Raw genomic sequence first — 13,739 nt, 5'->3', positions numbered from 1 at the left:
GAGCTTCCTGTCACTTGCCATTTTAACACTCCCCCCTGCTCTCATGCCCACATCTCTGTCCTGGGATTGCTGCAGTGTTCAAGTGAACATCAACGCAAGCTTGAGGAACAGCACCTCGTTTACCGATCAGGCACACTACAGCCTGCCGGACTGAACATCGAGTTCAAAATTTCAGAGCATGAGTGGCCCCGCCCCCTTTCTTGTTTTACCTTTTCTTTAGTTTTAGCGCGAGAGGGCGAGCGCGAGAGGGAGCGCGCGAGAGGGAGCGCGCGAGAGGGAGCGCGCGAGAGGGAGCGCGCGAGAGGGAGCGCGCGAGAGGGAGCGCGCGAGAGGGAGCGCGCGAGAGGGAGCGCGCGAGAGGGAGCGCGCGAGAGGGAGCGCGCGAGAGGGAGCGCGCGAGAGGGAGCGCGCGAGAGGGAGCGCGCGAGAGGGAGCGCGCGAGAGGGAGCGCGCGAGAGGGAGCGCGCGAGAGGGAGCGCGCGAGAGGGAGCGCGCGAGAGGGAGCGCGCGAGAGGGAGCGCGCGAGAGGGAGCGCGCGAGAGGGAGCGCGCGAGAGGGAGCGCGCGAGAGGGAGCGCGCGAGAGGGAGCGCGCGAGAGGGAGCGCGCGAGAGGGAGCGCGCGAGAGGGAGCGCGCGAGAGGGAGCGCGCGAGAGGGAGCGCGCGAGAGGGAGCGCGCGAGAGGGAGCGCGCGAGAGGGAGCGCGCGAGAGGGAGCGCGCGAGAGGGAGCGCGCGAGAGGGAGCGCGCGAGAGGGAGAGCGCGAGAGGGAGAGCGCGAGAGGGAGAGCGCGAGAGGGAGAGCGCGAGAGGGAGAGCGCGAGAGGGAGAGCGCGAGAGGGAGAGCGCGAGAGGGAGAGCGCGAGAGGGAGAGCGCGAGAGGGAGAGCGCGAGAGGGAGAGCGCGAGAGGGAGAGCGCGAGAGGGAGAGCGCGAGAGGGAGAGCGCGAGAGGGAGAGCGCGAGAGGGAGAGCGCGAGAGGGAGAGCGCGAGAGCGAGAGAGCGAGCGCGAGAGAGCGAGCGAGAGCGAGCAAGAGAGCGAGCGCGAGGCCAAAGTAAAAAGAGGACTTTAGAATTTAAATCTGTGCTTATGTTTTACTTCATTACTAGTTAAGAGTTGTTCTATTGTGGGAAATAAAAGTATATGACTGACTGTATTAGTAAGTGGGAAATTTTAAAATATATGTTTTGACCTGTGGAGAAGTGGGACTAAACAGTGCACGCCTCCCGCCTCGGCTAGGTTTGTTTTCCTTAGAACAAAGGAGGTTGAAGGGGTGACTTCATTGAAGTGTACAAAATTATGAGGGGCCTAGACAGAGTAGACAGGAAGGACCTATTCCCCCTAGCGGAGAGGTCAATTACCAGGGGGCACGGATTTAAGGTGATTGGTAAAAGGATTCGAGGGGCCTGAGGAAAAACGTTTACACCCAGAGGGTGGTGAGTATTTGGAATTCACCGCCAGTAACGGTGGTGGAGGCTGAAACCCTCAACTCATTTAAAACGTGCCTGGACCTGCACCTAAAGTGCTGTAACCTGCAAGGCTACGGACCAGGTGCTGGAAGGTGGGATTAGAATGGGCGGCTAGTTTTTTTTCTGCCAGCGCCACACGATGGGCTGAATGGCCTTTTTCTGGGTTCTAACTGCAGCAATGCACCAAGGCTCCTTAGACAGCACCTTCCAAACCCGCGACCTCTACCAACTAGAAGGACAAGGGCAGCAAATGCATGGGAACACCACCACCTGCAAGTTCCCCTCCAAGCCACACACCATCCTGACTTGGAACTATATCGCCGTTCCTTCACTGTCGCTGGGTCAAAATCCTGGAACTCCCTTCCTAACAGCACTGTGGGTATACCTACCCCAAATGGACTGCAGCGGTTCAAGAAGGCAGCTCACCACCACCTTCTCAAGGGCAATTAGGGAAGGGCAATAAATGCTGGCCTGGCCAGCGATGCCCACATCCCTGAATGAATTTTAAAAAACTATGATTTCTATGAATTTGCTCATGGTTCAGCAAATATTACCGTTGAGGTTCTGCTTTTTAGTTTAGCTGCTCATACTCTCCAAGCAGAACCTCTTTCCTAGTCCTACCTACATCATTGGTACCTACATGGACCACAACAACTGGATCCTCCCCCTCCCACTGCAAGTCCCTCTCCAACCCAGAGCAAATATCCCGAACCTTGGCACCAGGCAGGCAACACAGCCTTCTGGATTCTCGCTCTTGGCTGCAGAGAACGGTTTCAACCCCCCTGATTATACTGTCCCCTACTACCACTACATTCCAATAACTTGCCCCGCTTGAATGGCTCCCTGCACCACGGTGCCATGGTCAGTTCACTCACTCATCCACCCTGCAGCTCCAGCTTTCATCCATACAGGCTGCAAGAACCTCTAACCTATTAGACAATTGCAAGGGCTGAGGCTCCCCCACTTCTGCCTTTTCGATTTGCATACCTGCCTCACTCGCAGTCACACCCTTCATACAAACAGCCACACGCTCAGCTCCAGACCTCATTACAGCCTTGATCCAAACATCGACAAAAGAGCTGAATTCCAGAGGTGAGGTGAGAATAACTGCCCCTATCAAGGCAGCATTTGACTGAGTGTGGCATCAAGGGACCCCAGTAAAATTGAACTCAATGGAAATCAGAGGTTGGAAAACACTTCAGTGGTTGGAATCGTATCTAGCACAAAGGAAGACGGTTGAGGTGGTTGGAGGCCAATCATCGCAGCGCCAAGACATCATTACAGGTGTTCCTCAGGACAGTGACCTAGGCCCAACCATCTTCAGCTGCTTCAATGAACTTCCTCCATCATAAGGTCAGAAGGGGGGATGTTCACCAAGATTGCACAGTGTTGAGTTCCATTCGCAACTCCTCAGATATGGAAGCAATCTGTGCCCACATGCAGCAAGGTTTGGACAATATTCTGGCTTGGACTGATAAGTGGTAAGTAGCATTCATGTCACACAAGTGCCAGGCAATGACCATCTCCAACAAGAGTCCAACCACTTCCCTTTGACATTCAACTGCATACCATCAACATCCTGGGGGGCACCACTGACCAGAAACATAACAGCCATATAAATACAGAATCACAAAGAGGCAATCCAGCCCAACATGTCTGCACCAGCTCGATGAAAGCGCAGCTTACCTACTGTCACTCCCCCCACCTTCTCCCTGTAGCCCTGCATTCTTCCTTTTCAGATTATCCAATTCCCTCTTGAATGGCTTGATTGAACCTACCTCCACCACACACTCAGGCAATGCATTCCAGATCCTAACCATTCATTGCATGAACGTTTTTCCTCATGTTGTTCTTACTTCTTTTGCAAATTACCTTAAATCTGTGCCCTCATTCTTGATCCCTCCACCAATGGAAACAGTATTTCTCTATCTACCCTGTCCAGACCCCTCATGATTTTGAACACCTCCATCAAATACAATACAAGATGTTGGAGAAAGCCAACTTAAGTTATGGGAGTCAGATAAAGAGAGTGACAGAGACTAACAAAAGTGTAAACAGGAGGGAGCGGAGGGGAGGAGAGGGAGAAAGCCAGAGCGTGCGAGAAAAAGAGTGCAAGAGCGAAACACACAGGGACAGAACACGAGCAGGAGAGACGTAGCAGGTTATAGACAAAGAATGAGTCATAGAGGGGGACACACGCACGCACATACAGCAAGAGCGCCAAATTGGCAGGCGGCAGCAGTATCAGAGAAGGTGGGAGACATATCAGACTGCACTGCTCCAATCTTTGTACTTTGACCAAGAACACTAATGGCCTGATATCACATTACAAGTCAACTTGTGCACCAGTTGTGCATTGTCTGTGGCATGGGTAGAACATTGAGGGGACTGACAGTAACACCAGATTTAATCTGATCACAGCTCCAGCAGAAACTCAATCACACTAAGTCTGCATGAATTTTTGAAGCCTGACACAGTGCTCCCATTGGTCTGAAAACACAGAGTCAAAGAGGTAATGATCAGAGGGTTTTAGAACTGCAACATTACAGCTGTGTGAATGCAAACAGGCCTGATCTCTATCACCTCAGCTAAAGTGCTTTTACATTAGCATGTTATTTACATCCACCGCCTAGCTTAACTTCCAGCTGGTGTAATCTGTCATTAGAAAAAGGTCACTGGGTCAGAAGGAAAATATATATTTCAATGGTGAAAAATTGCACAAGTATCTTTGATTCCAAGAGTCTCCCTTCCCTCTTCAATCGTACGTCTCATACCCTGTTGTGCTGATCTGCCCTGTTCACACTATTACAGACAGATGGTAAGTGGTGTGGGTGGCTTCCACTTTTCACCTCCCAACTGACCGCAGATGGAGTTTTGCTAAAAAAAAAAATGTCATAGTCCCCGAATGTTTTGGGGTCAAATAAACAAACGACAGGTTTACTCATGGGGCAAAAAAAAGATAACTTTATTTTTAACCAAATTCTCAAAATAGTTGCAACCTCACCCACACACAAGGAAAGAGAGTGAGAGAGAGAGAAAAGGGTAGGATGCAATTAAAGTCCAAATTACTGTACAGCAGTCCGTTGCTTAAATACCCTTCAGAGTTTCTTTCAGGAGGAAATTTCATAATGGTGTTGCAGGCCTGAATGTTCCTGGTCTTGGAGTTGAAGTGTTGTAGCCTTATGTGGTTAAAACTCAGCCCAAAGTTGGTGGTGTGAATCTGATATACTTTCAAAGATGGACAATCTCTAATTCACCTTGCAATTTCTCTGCTGCAGTGGCTGCTCAAGTTGTTATTCAGCAGGGTACTTCTGCTTAGCTGGCCTGTATATCTCAGCCTCTGGCTTTCTGTGGTCCTGGGTTGATCTCGCCCCTTTTTTCAGAGAGCTACCTTTTAAGGTAAACATCCATCACATTTCAGTCTGCCAGGTGACACAGGGCCGTTTCCCCTGGTGTGAGCACACAATGGTCCAGGATATGGAAACCATTGCTATCTGTTGGCATCTGGATGGGGACCATTCTGTTAAAATGGTGCTACTTCACACCTATTCATCTTGGTTTGGGTTGTGGAGTCAGTCTGTCTACAGAACCTTTGTTAGTTCATTCCTGTAGATGGGAGTCATCAATATGTAATGGGCTCCTTTCAATTTCAATGGGTTCTCCCCAGAGCTAATTCAGACGAGGTTAATGAGTTTCATCCTCCACAGACAGATGTGTTTATTGACAATTCAGGAGAAGTCACCTGACCTTTACTCCACTTTGTCCGTGGTACAAAGGTGTCCATTTTCTTCTGGCTCAGTTCAAAAGTTGACTTTTATTTAATTCCTCCAGTTCATTGTTTGTTATTTCATCACAGCTCATTCCAAGCAGGACAACACTTAGCGATGTAGGCTTGTCCAAAAGTCATAAAATGCATTTTGTACCATCACTGCCAGGACATCCTTTATTGTGTAGTGACGCTGTCCTCGTGTGGCCAACTTTCCATGGTGTAGTGTGACATCATGAGGAAATCATTCATCGTGTAGTGACACTACCATCAGGACACCTCCGTCATATAGTGTGACATCATCACCGTGAGGATATCCTTCATCGTGTAGTGACACCATCCCTGTAAGGCCAACTTTTCCATGGTATCATAAGAAACCATCACAAGTATATTCTTCATTGTGTAGTGACACCGCCACCACGAGGACACCCTTCTTCGTGCAATGTGACACCATCACTGTGAGGACATCTCCATAAGGCAATGCGACATCACCACCACCAGGACACCCTCCATTGTGTAGTGAAACACCATCACCATTAGGATATCCTTCTTCATACATCATGGCACTATTACCATAAGGAGACCCTCCATCGTGTAGTGTGAAATCTTCATCACAAAGACACTCACCATTGTATAGTATGGTGCTGTCACTGTTGTAATGTGCTCACTCTTGCCACGCCAAATGTGCAGACCTAGGATGCATCCCATCTGGACTGGGTGACTTTTCTACTTTGAATACTGCCAACATTTTCATCTTATTCAATTGTCGTCTCCTTTTATTGACAGCATACTCTTCTCCAGTGAGGACAGATGCAAAGTACACATTTAGTACCTCAGCCATTCGACCTCAACAAGAATATCTCCTTTTTGGTCCCTAATCAGTCCCACCCTGGTCTTTGACTATCCTTCTACTATTTATGTGTTTATAAAAAGACTTTCAAGTTCCCTTTTATGTCAGACGCTACCCCATTCTCATATTCTCTGTCTGTCTTATTCTCTTGTTAGATGTTTGTTAGCTAAATACAGCTAGATTCTTGTGGATGATGACCAGGGCCGCACAAAATAAATTTTTTAAGATTCACCACTCTGTGCTACTGGCCAACAAGGTCCCAGTTTCCATCCTTTGACTGGCTGATGGAGAAATGGCACAAAAATTGGCCTCTTTCCAATAGTAAAGTAAAAATATCAGTCAAGGTTCCCGTTCCTGTGGGACTACCATCTTTGAGATGAGATGTTCACCTGATGACCTCTCTGGTGGACATCAAAGATCCCATGACACTATTTCAAAGAGGAGTTCTCCCTGTGACCTGGACAATATTTATCACTCAACCAATATCACTGGAACACTTTAACTTGCATTGCTATTTGTGGGACCTTGCTATGCACAAATTGGCTGCGTAATTGGAAATTACAACAGTGCCTACAGCTTGAAAAGGTCTTCCTTTCCTTCCAAGTAATTGGCTAAAGAACCAGAGGGGAGATAAGAGTTTTTTTTTGTTAATGCAGTGAATTATGATGATCTGGAATGCACAATCTGAAAGGGTAGTGGCAGCAAATTCAATCGTAACTTTCAAAAGATACAAACTTTCAAAATTGGATATATACATAAAAAGAAAAAAAATTGCATGGCTATGGGTAAGAGTGGGACGCATTGGATAGCTCTTTCAAAGAGCCAGCACAGAAATGATGGGCTGTATGGCCTCCTTTTGTTAATATGTACAATGTTACACACTGCTGCTACCCTCACCCTCTGCTATTCCGCCAAAACCATTTACACCTCTCCAGGGCCCATTTTTTGTTTCGAGATTTGTCCCATTATCACCTAATTGTCTTGCACCATCACTACTTTCATCATTTTGACCTCCACCCTATCACACAGAGGGGGGGAGGGGAGGGAGGAGGAGAGAAGGGGGGGGGAGGAGGAGAGAAGGGGGGGGGAGGAGAGAGAAGGGGGGGGGAGGAGAGAGAAGGGGGGGGAGGAGAGAGAAGGGGGGGGGAGAGAGAGAAGGGGGGGGGAGGAGAGAGAAGGGGGGGGGAGGAGAGAGAAGGGGGGGGGAGGAGAGAGAAGGGGGGGGGAGGAGAGAGAAGGGGGGGGAGGAGAGAGAAGGGGGGGGGAGGAGAGAGAAGGGGGGGGGAGGAGAGAGAAGGGGGGGGGAGGAGAGAGAAGGGGGGGGAGGAGAGAGAAGGGGGGGGGAGGAGAGAGAAGGGGGGGGGGGAGGAGAGAGAAAGGGGGGGGGAGGAGAGAGAAGGGGGGGGAGGAGAGAGAAGGGGGGGAGGAGAGAGAAGGGGGGGGAGGAGAGAGAAGGGGGGGGGAGGAGAGAGAAGGGGGGGGGGAGGAGAGAGAAGGGGGGGGAGGAGAGAGAAGGGGGGGGGAGGAGAGAGAAGGGGGGGGGAGGAGAGAGAAGGGGGGGGGAGGAGAGAGAAGGGGGGGGGGAGGAGAGAGAAGGGGGGGGAGGAGAGAGAAGGGGGGGGGGAGGAGAGGAAGGGGGGGGGGAGGAGAGAGAAGGGGGGGGGAGGAGAGAGAAGGGGGGGGGGAGGAGAGAGAAGGGGGGGGAGGAGAGAGAAGGGGGGGGGAGGAGAGAGAAGGGGGGGGGAGGAGAGAGAAGGGGGGGGGAGGAGAGAGAAGGGGGGGAGGAGAGAGAAGGGGGGGGGGAGGAGAGAGAAGGGGGGGGGGAGGAGAGAGAAGGGGGGGGGAGGAGAGAGAAGGGGGGGGGGGAGAGAGAGAGAAGGGGGCGGGGGGAGGAGAGAGAAGGGGGGGGGGGAGGAGAGAGAAGGGGGGGGGGAGGAGAGAGAAGGGGGGGGAGGAGAGAGAAGGGGGGGGGAGGAGAGAGAAGGGGGGGGGGGAGGAGAGAGAAGGGGGGGGGGAGGAGAGAGAAGGGGGGGGGAGGAGAGAGAAGGGGGGGGGAGGAGAGAGAAGGGGGGGGGGGAGGAGAGAGAAGGGGGGGGGGAGGAGAGAGAAGGGGGGGGGGAGGAAGAGAGAAGGGGGGGGGGAGGAGAGAGAAGGGGGGGGGGAGGAGAGAGAAGGGGGGGGGAGGAGAGAGAAGGGGGGGGGAGGAGAGAGAAGGGGGGGGGGAGGAGAGAGAACGGGGGGTGGGAGGAGAGAGAAGGGGGGGGGGAGGAGAGAGAAGGGGGGGGGGAGGAGAGAGAAGGGGGGGGGAGGAGAGAGAAGGGGGGGGGGAGGAGAGAGAAGGGGGGGGGGAGGAGAGAGAAGGGGGGGGGGAGGAGAGAGAAGGGGGGGGGGAGGAGAGAGAAGGGGGGGGGGGAGGAGAGAGAAGGGGGGGGGGAGGAGAGAGAAGGGGGGGGGGGAGGAGAGAGAAGGGGGGGGGAGGAGAGAGAAGGGGGGGGAGGAGAGAGAAGGGGGGGGGAGGAGAGAGAAGGGGGGGGGGGAGGAGAGAGAAGGGGGGGGGAGGAGAGAGAAGGGGGGGGGGAGGAGAGAGAAGGGGGGGGGGAGGAGAGAGAAGGGGGGGGGGAGGAGAGAGAAGGGGGGGGAGGAGAGAGAAGGGGGGGGGGAGGAGAGAGAAGGGGGGGGGGAGGAGAGAGAAGGGGGGGGGGAGGAGAGAGAAGGGGGGGGGGGAGGAGAGAGAAGGGGGGGGGGAGGAGAGAGAAGGGGGGGGGGAGGAGAGAGAAGGGGGGGGGGAGGAGAGAGAAGGGGGGGGGGAGGAGAGAGAAGGGGGGGGGGAGGAGAGAGAAGGGGGGGGGGAGGAGAGAGAAGGGGGGGGGGAGGAGAGAGAAGGGGGGGGGGAGGAGAGAGAAGGGGGGGGGAGGAGAGAGAAGGGGGGGGGGGGAGGAGAGAGAAGGGGGGGGGGAGGAGAGAGAGAAGGGGGGGGGGAGGAGAGAGAGGGGGGGGGGAGGAGAGAGAACGGGGGGGGAGGAGAGAGAAGGGGGGGGGAGGAGAGAGAAGGGGGGGGAGGAGAGAGAAGGGGGGGAGGAGAGAGAAGGGGGGGGGGGAGGAGAGAGAAGGGGGGGGGGGAGGAGAGAGAAGGGGGGGGGGGAGGAGAGAGAAGGGGGGGGGAGGAGAGAGAAGGGGGGGGGGAGGAGAGAGAAGGGGGGTGGAGGGAGAGAAGGGGGGGGAGGAGAGAGAAGGGGGGGGGGAGGAGAGAGAAGGGGGGGGAGGAGAGAGAAGGGGGGGGGAGGAGAGAGAAGGGGGGGGGAGGAGAGAGAAGGGGGGGGAGGAGAGAGAAGGGGGGGGAGGAGAGAGAAGGGGGGGGGAGGAGAGAGAAGGGGGGGGGAGGAGAGAGAAGGGGGGGGAGGAGAGAGAAGGGGGGGGAGGAGAGAGAAGGGGGGGGGAGGAGAGAGAAGGGGGGGGAGGAGAGAGAAGGGGGGGGGAGGAGAGAGAAGGGGGGGGAGGAGAGAGAAGGGGGGGGGAGAGAGAGAAGGGGGGGGGAGGAGAGAAGGGGGGGGAGGAGAGGAAGGGGGGGGGGAGGAGATGAGAGAGGGGGGGGGGAGGAGAGAGAAGGGGGGGGGAGAGGAGAGAGAAGGGGGGGGGAGGAGAGAGAAGGGGGGGGGAGGAGAGAGAAGGGGGGGGGAGGAGAGAGAAGGGGGGGGAGGAGAGAGAAGGGGGGGGGAGGAGAGAGAAGGGGGGGGGAGGAGAGAAGGGGGGGGGAGGAGAGAGAAGGGGGGGGGAGGAGAGAGAAGGGGGGGGGAGGAGAGAGAAGGGGGGGGAGGAGAGAGAAGGGGGGGGAGGAGAGAGAAGGGGGGGGAGGAGAGAGAAGGGGGGGGAGGAGAGAGAAGGGGGGGAGGAGAGAGAAGGGGGGGGAGGAGAGAGAAGGGGGGGGAGGAGAGAGCAGGGTGGGGAGTCCGGAGAGAATGGGGGGGAGGAGAGAGAAGGGGGGGGGAGGAGAGAGAAGGGGGATCGGTGGGGAGGAGAGAGAAGGGGGGGGAGAGAGAGAGAAGGGGGGGGAGGAGAGAGAAGGGGGGGGGAGGAGAGAGAAGGGGGGGTGAGGAAGAGAGAAGGGGGGGGAGGAGAGAGAAGGGGGGGGCAGGAGAGAGAAGGGGGGGAGGAGAGAGAAGGGGGGGGGAGGAGAGAGAAGGGGGGGGAGGAGAGAGAAGGGGGGGGGAGGAGAGAGAAGGGGGGGGGAGGAGAGAGAAGGGGGGGGGGAGGAGAGAGAAGGGGGGGGGAGGAGAGAGAAGGGGGGGGGAGGAGAGAGAAGGGGGGGGGAGAGAGAGAGAAGGGGGGGGGAGGAGAGAGAAGGGGGGGGGAGGAGAGAGAAGGGGGGGGAGGAGAGAGAAGGGGGGGGGAGGAGAGAGAAGGGGGGGGAGGAGAGAGAGGGAGGGGGGAGGATGAGAGAAGGGGGGGGAGGAGAGAGAAGGGGGGGGGAGGAGAGAGAAGGGAGGGGGGAGGAGAGAGAAGGGGGGGAGGAGAGAGAAGGGGGGGGAGGAGAGAGAAGGGGGGGGAGGATGAGAGAAGGGGGGGGAGGAGGAGAGAAGGGGGGGGAGGAAGAGAGAAGGGGGGGAGGAGAGAGAAGGGGGGGGCGGAGAGAGAAGGGGGGGGAGGAGAGAGAAGGGGGGGGAGGAGAGAGAAGGGGGGGGAGGAGGAGAGAAGGGGGGGGAGGAGAGAGAGAAAGGGGGGGGAGGAGAGAGAGGGGGGGGAGGAGAGAGAAGGGGGGGGAGGAGAGAGAAGGGGGGGAGGAGAGAGAAGGGGGGGGAGGAGAGAGAAGGGGGGGGGGGAGGAGAGAGAGGGGGGGGGGAGGATGAGAGAAGGGGGGGGGAGGAGAGAGAAAGGGGGGGGGAGGAGAGAGAAGGGGGGGGGAGGATGAGAGAAGGGGGGGGAGGAGAGAGAAGGGGGGGGAGGAGAGAGAAGGGGGGGGAGGAAGAGAGAAGGGGGGGAGGAGGAGAGAGAAGGGGGGGAGGAGAGAGAAGGGGGGGGAGGATGAGAAGGGGGGGAGAGAGAGAAGGGGGGGAGGAGAGAGAAGGGGGGGAGGACGAGAGAAGGGGGGGGCGGAGAGGAGAAGGGGGGGGGAGAGAGAGAAGGGGGGGGGAGGAGAGAGAAGGGGGGGGAGGAGAGAGAAGGGGGGGGAGGAGGAGAGAAGGGGGGGAGGAGAGAGAAGGGGGGGGAGATGAGAGAAGGGGGGGGAGGAGAGAGAAGGGGGGGGGGGAGGAGAGAGAAGGGGGGGGAGGAGAGAGAAGGGGGGGAGGAGAGAGAAGGGGGGGGAGTGAGAGAGAAGGGGGGGGAGGAAGAGAGAAGGGGGGGAGGAGAGAGAAGGGGGGGAGGAGAGAGAAGGGGGGAGGAGAGAGAAGGGGGGGAGGAGAGAGAAGGGGGGAGGAGAGAGAAGGGGGGGAGGAGAGAGAAGGGGGGGAGGAAGAGAGAAGGGGGGGAGGAGAGAGAAGGGGGGGAGGAGGAGAGAAGGGGGGAGGAGAGAGAAGGGGGGGAGGAGAGAGAAGGGGGGGAGGAGAGAGAAGGGGGGGAGGAGAGAGAAGGGGTGGGAGGAGAGAGAAGGGGGGGAGGAGAGAGAAGGGGGGGGGGGGAGGAGAGAGAGAGAGAGAGAGAGAGAGAGAGAGAGAGATGAGAATGAATTGTCTGTCTCACCCCACAGCAAGCACATGTCCTGTGGACTGAACTTGGAGATGCGTTCGATGGTCCAGGCGACATCTGCAGTTCCGTCCAACCTTCCCTCGCGGGGGATGGAGGGTGAGGAGAGGCATGAGCCCTTGGGGAAGGGAAAGAAAGAAAGGAAAATGAGTTATTTTTTTTAAAGTAAATTTGACAAAGTGAATATTACAGTGTAACCCCTGTTATATGCCATCTTGATTATTTTCCCGGGTAAAGTTTCGTGCAAAACTTTACCTTGTTAACAAAAACCCATGAGTACTTTCCATCAGAGCGGTTGTCATCCCCATAACTCAACCAAACATCTAAAGAAAGCGTGTACCAACCCTTCAGGATTGTCCTGGAGTCTCCAGGAACTTCATGGATTTCCTGGATCCTGTTGCTAGCAAACCCAGGGGCAAGACATTAAAAAATAAAACTATGTGCTTTTACTCTGTCACTCAGTAGCCCCTGCCCCCAGCACCCTACGTATCTTAACAGCTCTACTGCTGTTAATCCTGTTCCCTCACACTGTTAGGCTCCCAGCCAATACCCTGTTTACTATTAGTGAGCTGTGCTATTATCTAGCCGAGCAAATTGGCAATTCAGTTAAATCGGTTTGACCATTGTGAACCCAGGTTCTGCTTCAGCTGAGACAGGGGCTCCTGTGTACAATCAAACAGGGAGCCGACTGCAAACCAACAGAACAGCTACATGAAGACTGAGGCTCAGACTAGTAAAAGGCAAATTGAGGATTGATGTCAGGAAATTCTTCTTCATGCAGAGTGGCCACCACTTGTAATAAACTCCCAGATAATGGGAGAGACAAGAATTCTGGAATCACTCAAGAATCAGTTGGACGTTACAATGAAGTGACGACCGGATGTGTCTGGATTGATGAATGGCCTCCCCTACTTGTAATTATCTGGAGTGCGCATCTTTGGTGCAACATATTTTAAAATCTAGACTTCTCAATTTATAAAAGGGTTCTAATGACTTTCCAGAAGCAATTTTTTTTTTTAAATAAAAGAACTTTAACAGATTTGAGAGCTCTGGCAAGTCCTCATTGAATATCCTCCAGTTTAACTTATTCAATGCTTACATTTAATCGATCCTATGATTCATTCCCATTACTGTTTTGGATGAAGGCAGCCCTACACAAGGGGGTGGAAGGTTATCGGGGATAGGTGGAAATGTGGATTAATCAGTTCAGCCATGAACTTATTGAGTGGCGGAGCAGGCTCAAAGGGCCGAGTGGCCTACTCCTGCTCCCAATTCATATGTTTGTATGTACACGACAATGGGATACCAAAGGAGGCGCTCTCCTTCAGAACAGCTGACACACAGGCCTCAGGAATCTTTACAGCTGAAGAACAGAAAATGGGGCAGTCAATGTGCATACAGCAAGAGCCCCCAATGAAACAAATGACCAAATCATCTGTTTTAGGTGCTGGTTGAGGGGTAAATATTGGCAGGACACTGGAAGAACACCCCTGCTCTTTTTCAAATAATGCCATGGGATCTTTTACATCCTCTTGAGAAGACAGACAGGTTTAATGTCTCATCCAAAAGCTGGCACTCCAACAGTGCAGCATTCATTCAGTACTAGGCTGAAGAGCCAGCCTGGATTTTGGGCTTACGTCTCTGGAGTGGGGCTTGAACCCATGACTTTCTGACTCAGAGACGAGATCACTACCACTTAGCTCCGACTGACTGCTGCTCAGGTGGGCCTTACAAGATTTGCTGCCACCATTCAGACACTGAGTTCTTCCACCAGGGCAACATTTCTCACTTAATACTACTCAAACTTTATGAACTCCATCCTTCCTTCTCATACATGGCAAGGGCCTACATGAAGCTTTGCTTCACTGTAATAAGATTACACGTGCAGTTCCTGATAGGAGAGAAGTTTCTGACCCAGATGTGACCACTTCCAAGTGAGCTAAGCTAACACTCTTCTATATACACACACATACACACAA

The 13,739-nt window shown here is 54.9% G+C and overlaps 1 protein-coding gene across 6 annotated transcripts in view; it reads right to left on the bottom strand.

Annotated features, from left to right (window-relative positions):
* setd2 (SET domain containing 2, histone lysine methyltransferase) overlaps positions 1-13,739 on the bottom strand; it is a 128,229-nt gene that overhangs the window by 88,659 nt on the left and 25,831 nt on the right. For 5 of the 6 annotated variants that reach the window (XR_010975031.1, XM_068031516.1, XM_068031520.1 and 2 more), the window contains exon 2: positions 11,758-11,878. The exons of the other annotated variant lie outside the window; for it this stretch is intronic. Coding sequence is in view for 4 of the 5 variants with exons in the window: in XM_068031516.1 (XP_067887617.1) it covers positions 11,758-11,878 (121 nt within the window). In the remaining variant the exon portion in view is untranslated. The remainder of the gene's footprint in view (positions 1-11,757; positions 11,879-13,739) is intronic. 6 annotated transcript variants of the gene reach the window in all.

The sequence above is a fragment of the Heterodontus francisci genome, chromosome 5, assembly GCF_036365525.1.
Source record: "Heterodontus francisci isolate sHetFra1 chromosome 5, sHetFra1.hap1, whole genome shotgun sequence".
Classification (NCBI taxonomy): Eukaryota; Metazoa; Chordata; class Chondrichthyes; order Heterodontiformes; family Heterodontidae; genus Heterodontus; species Heterodontus francisci.
This window is presented reverse-complemented; position numbering and strand designations above follow the sequence as displayed.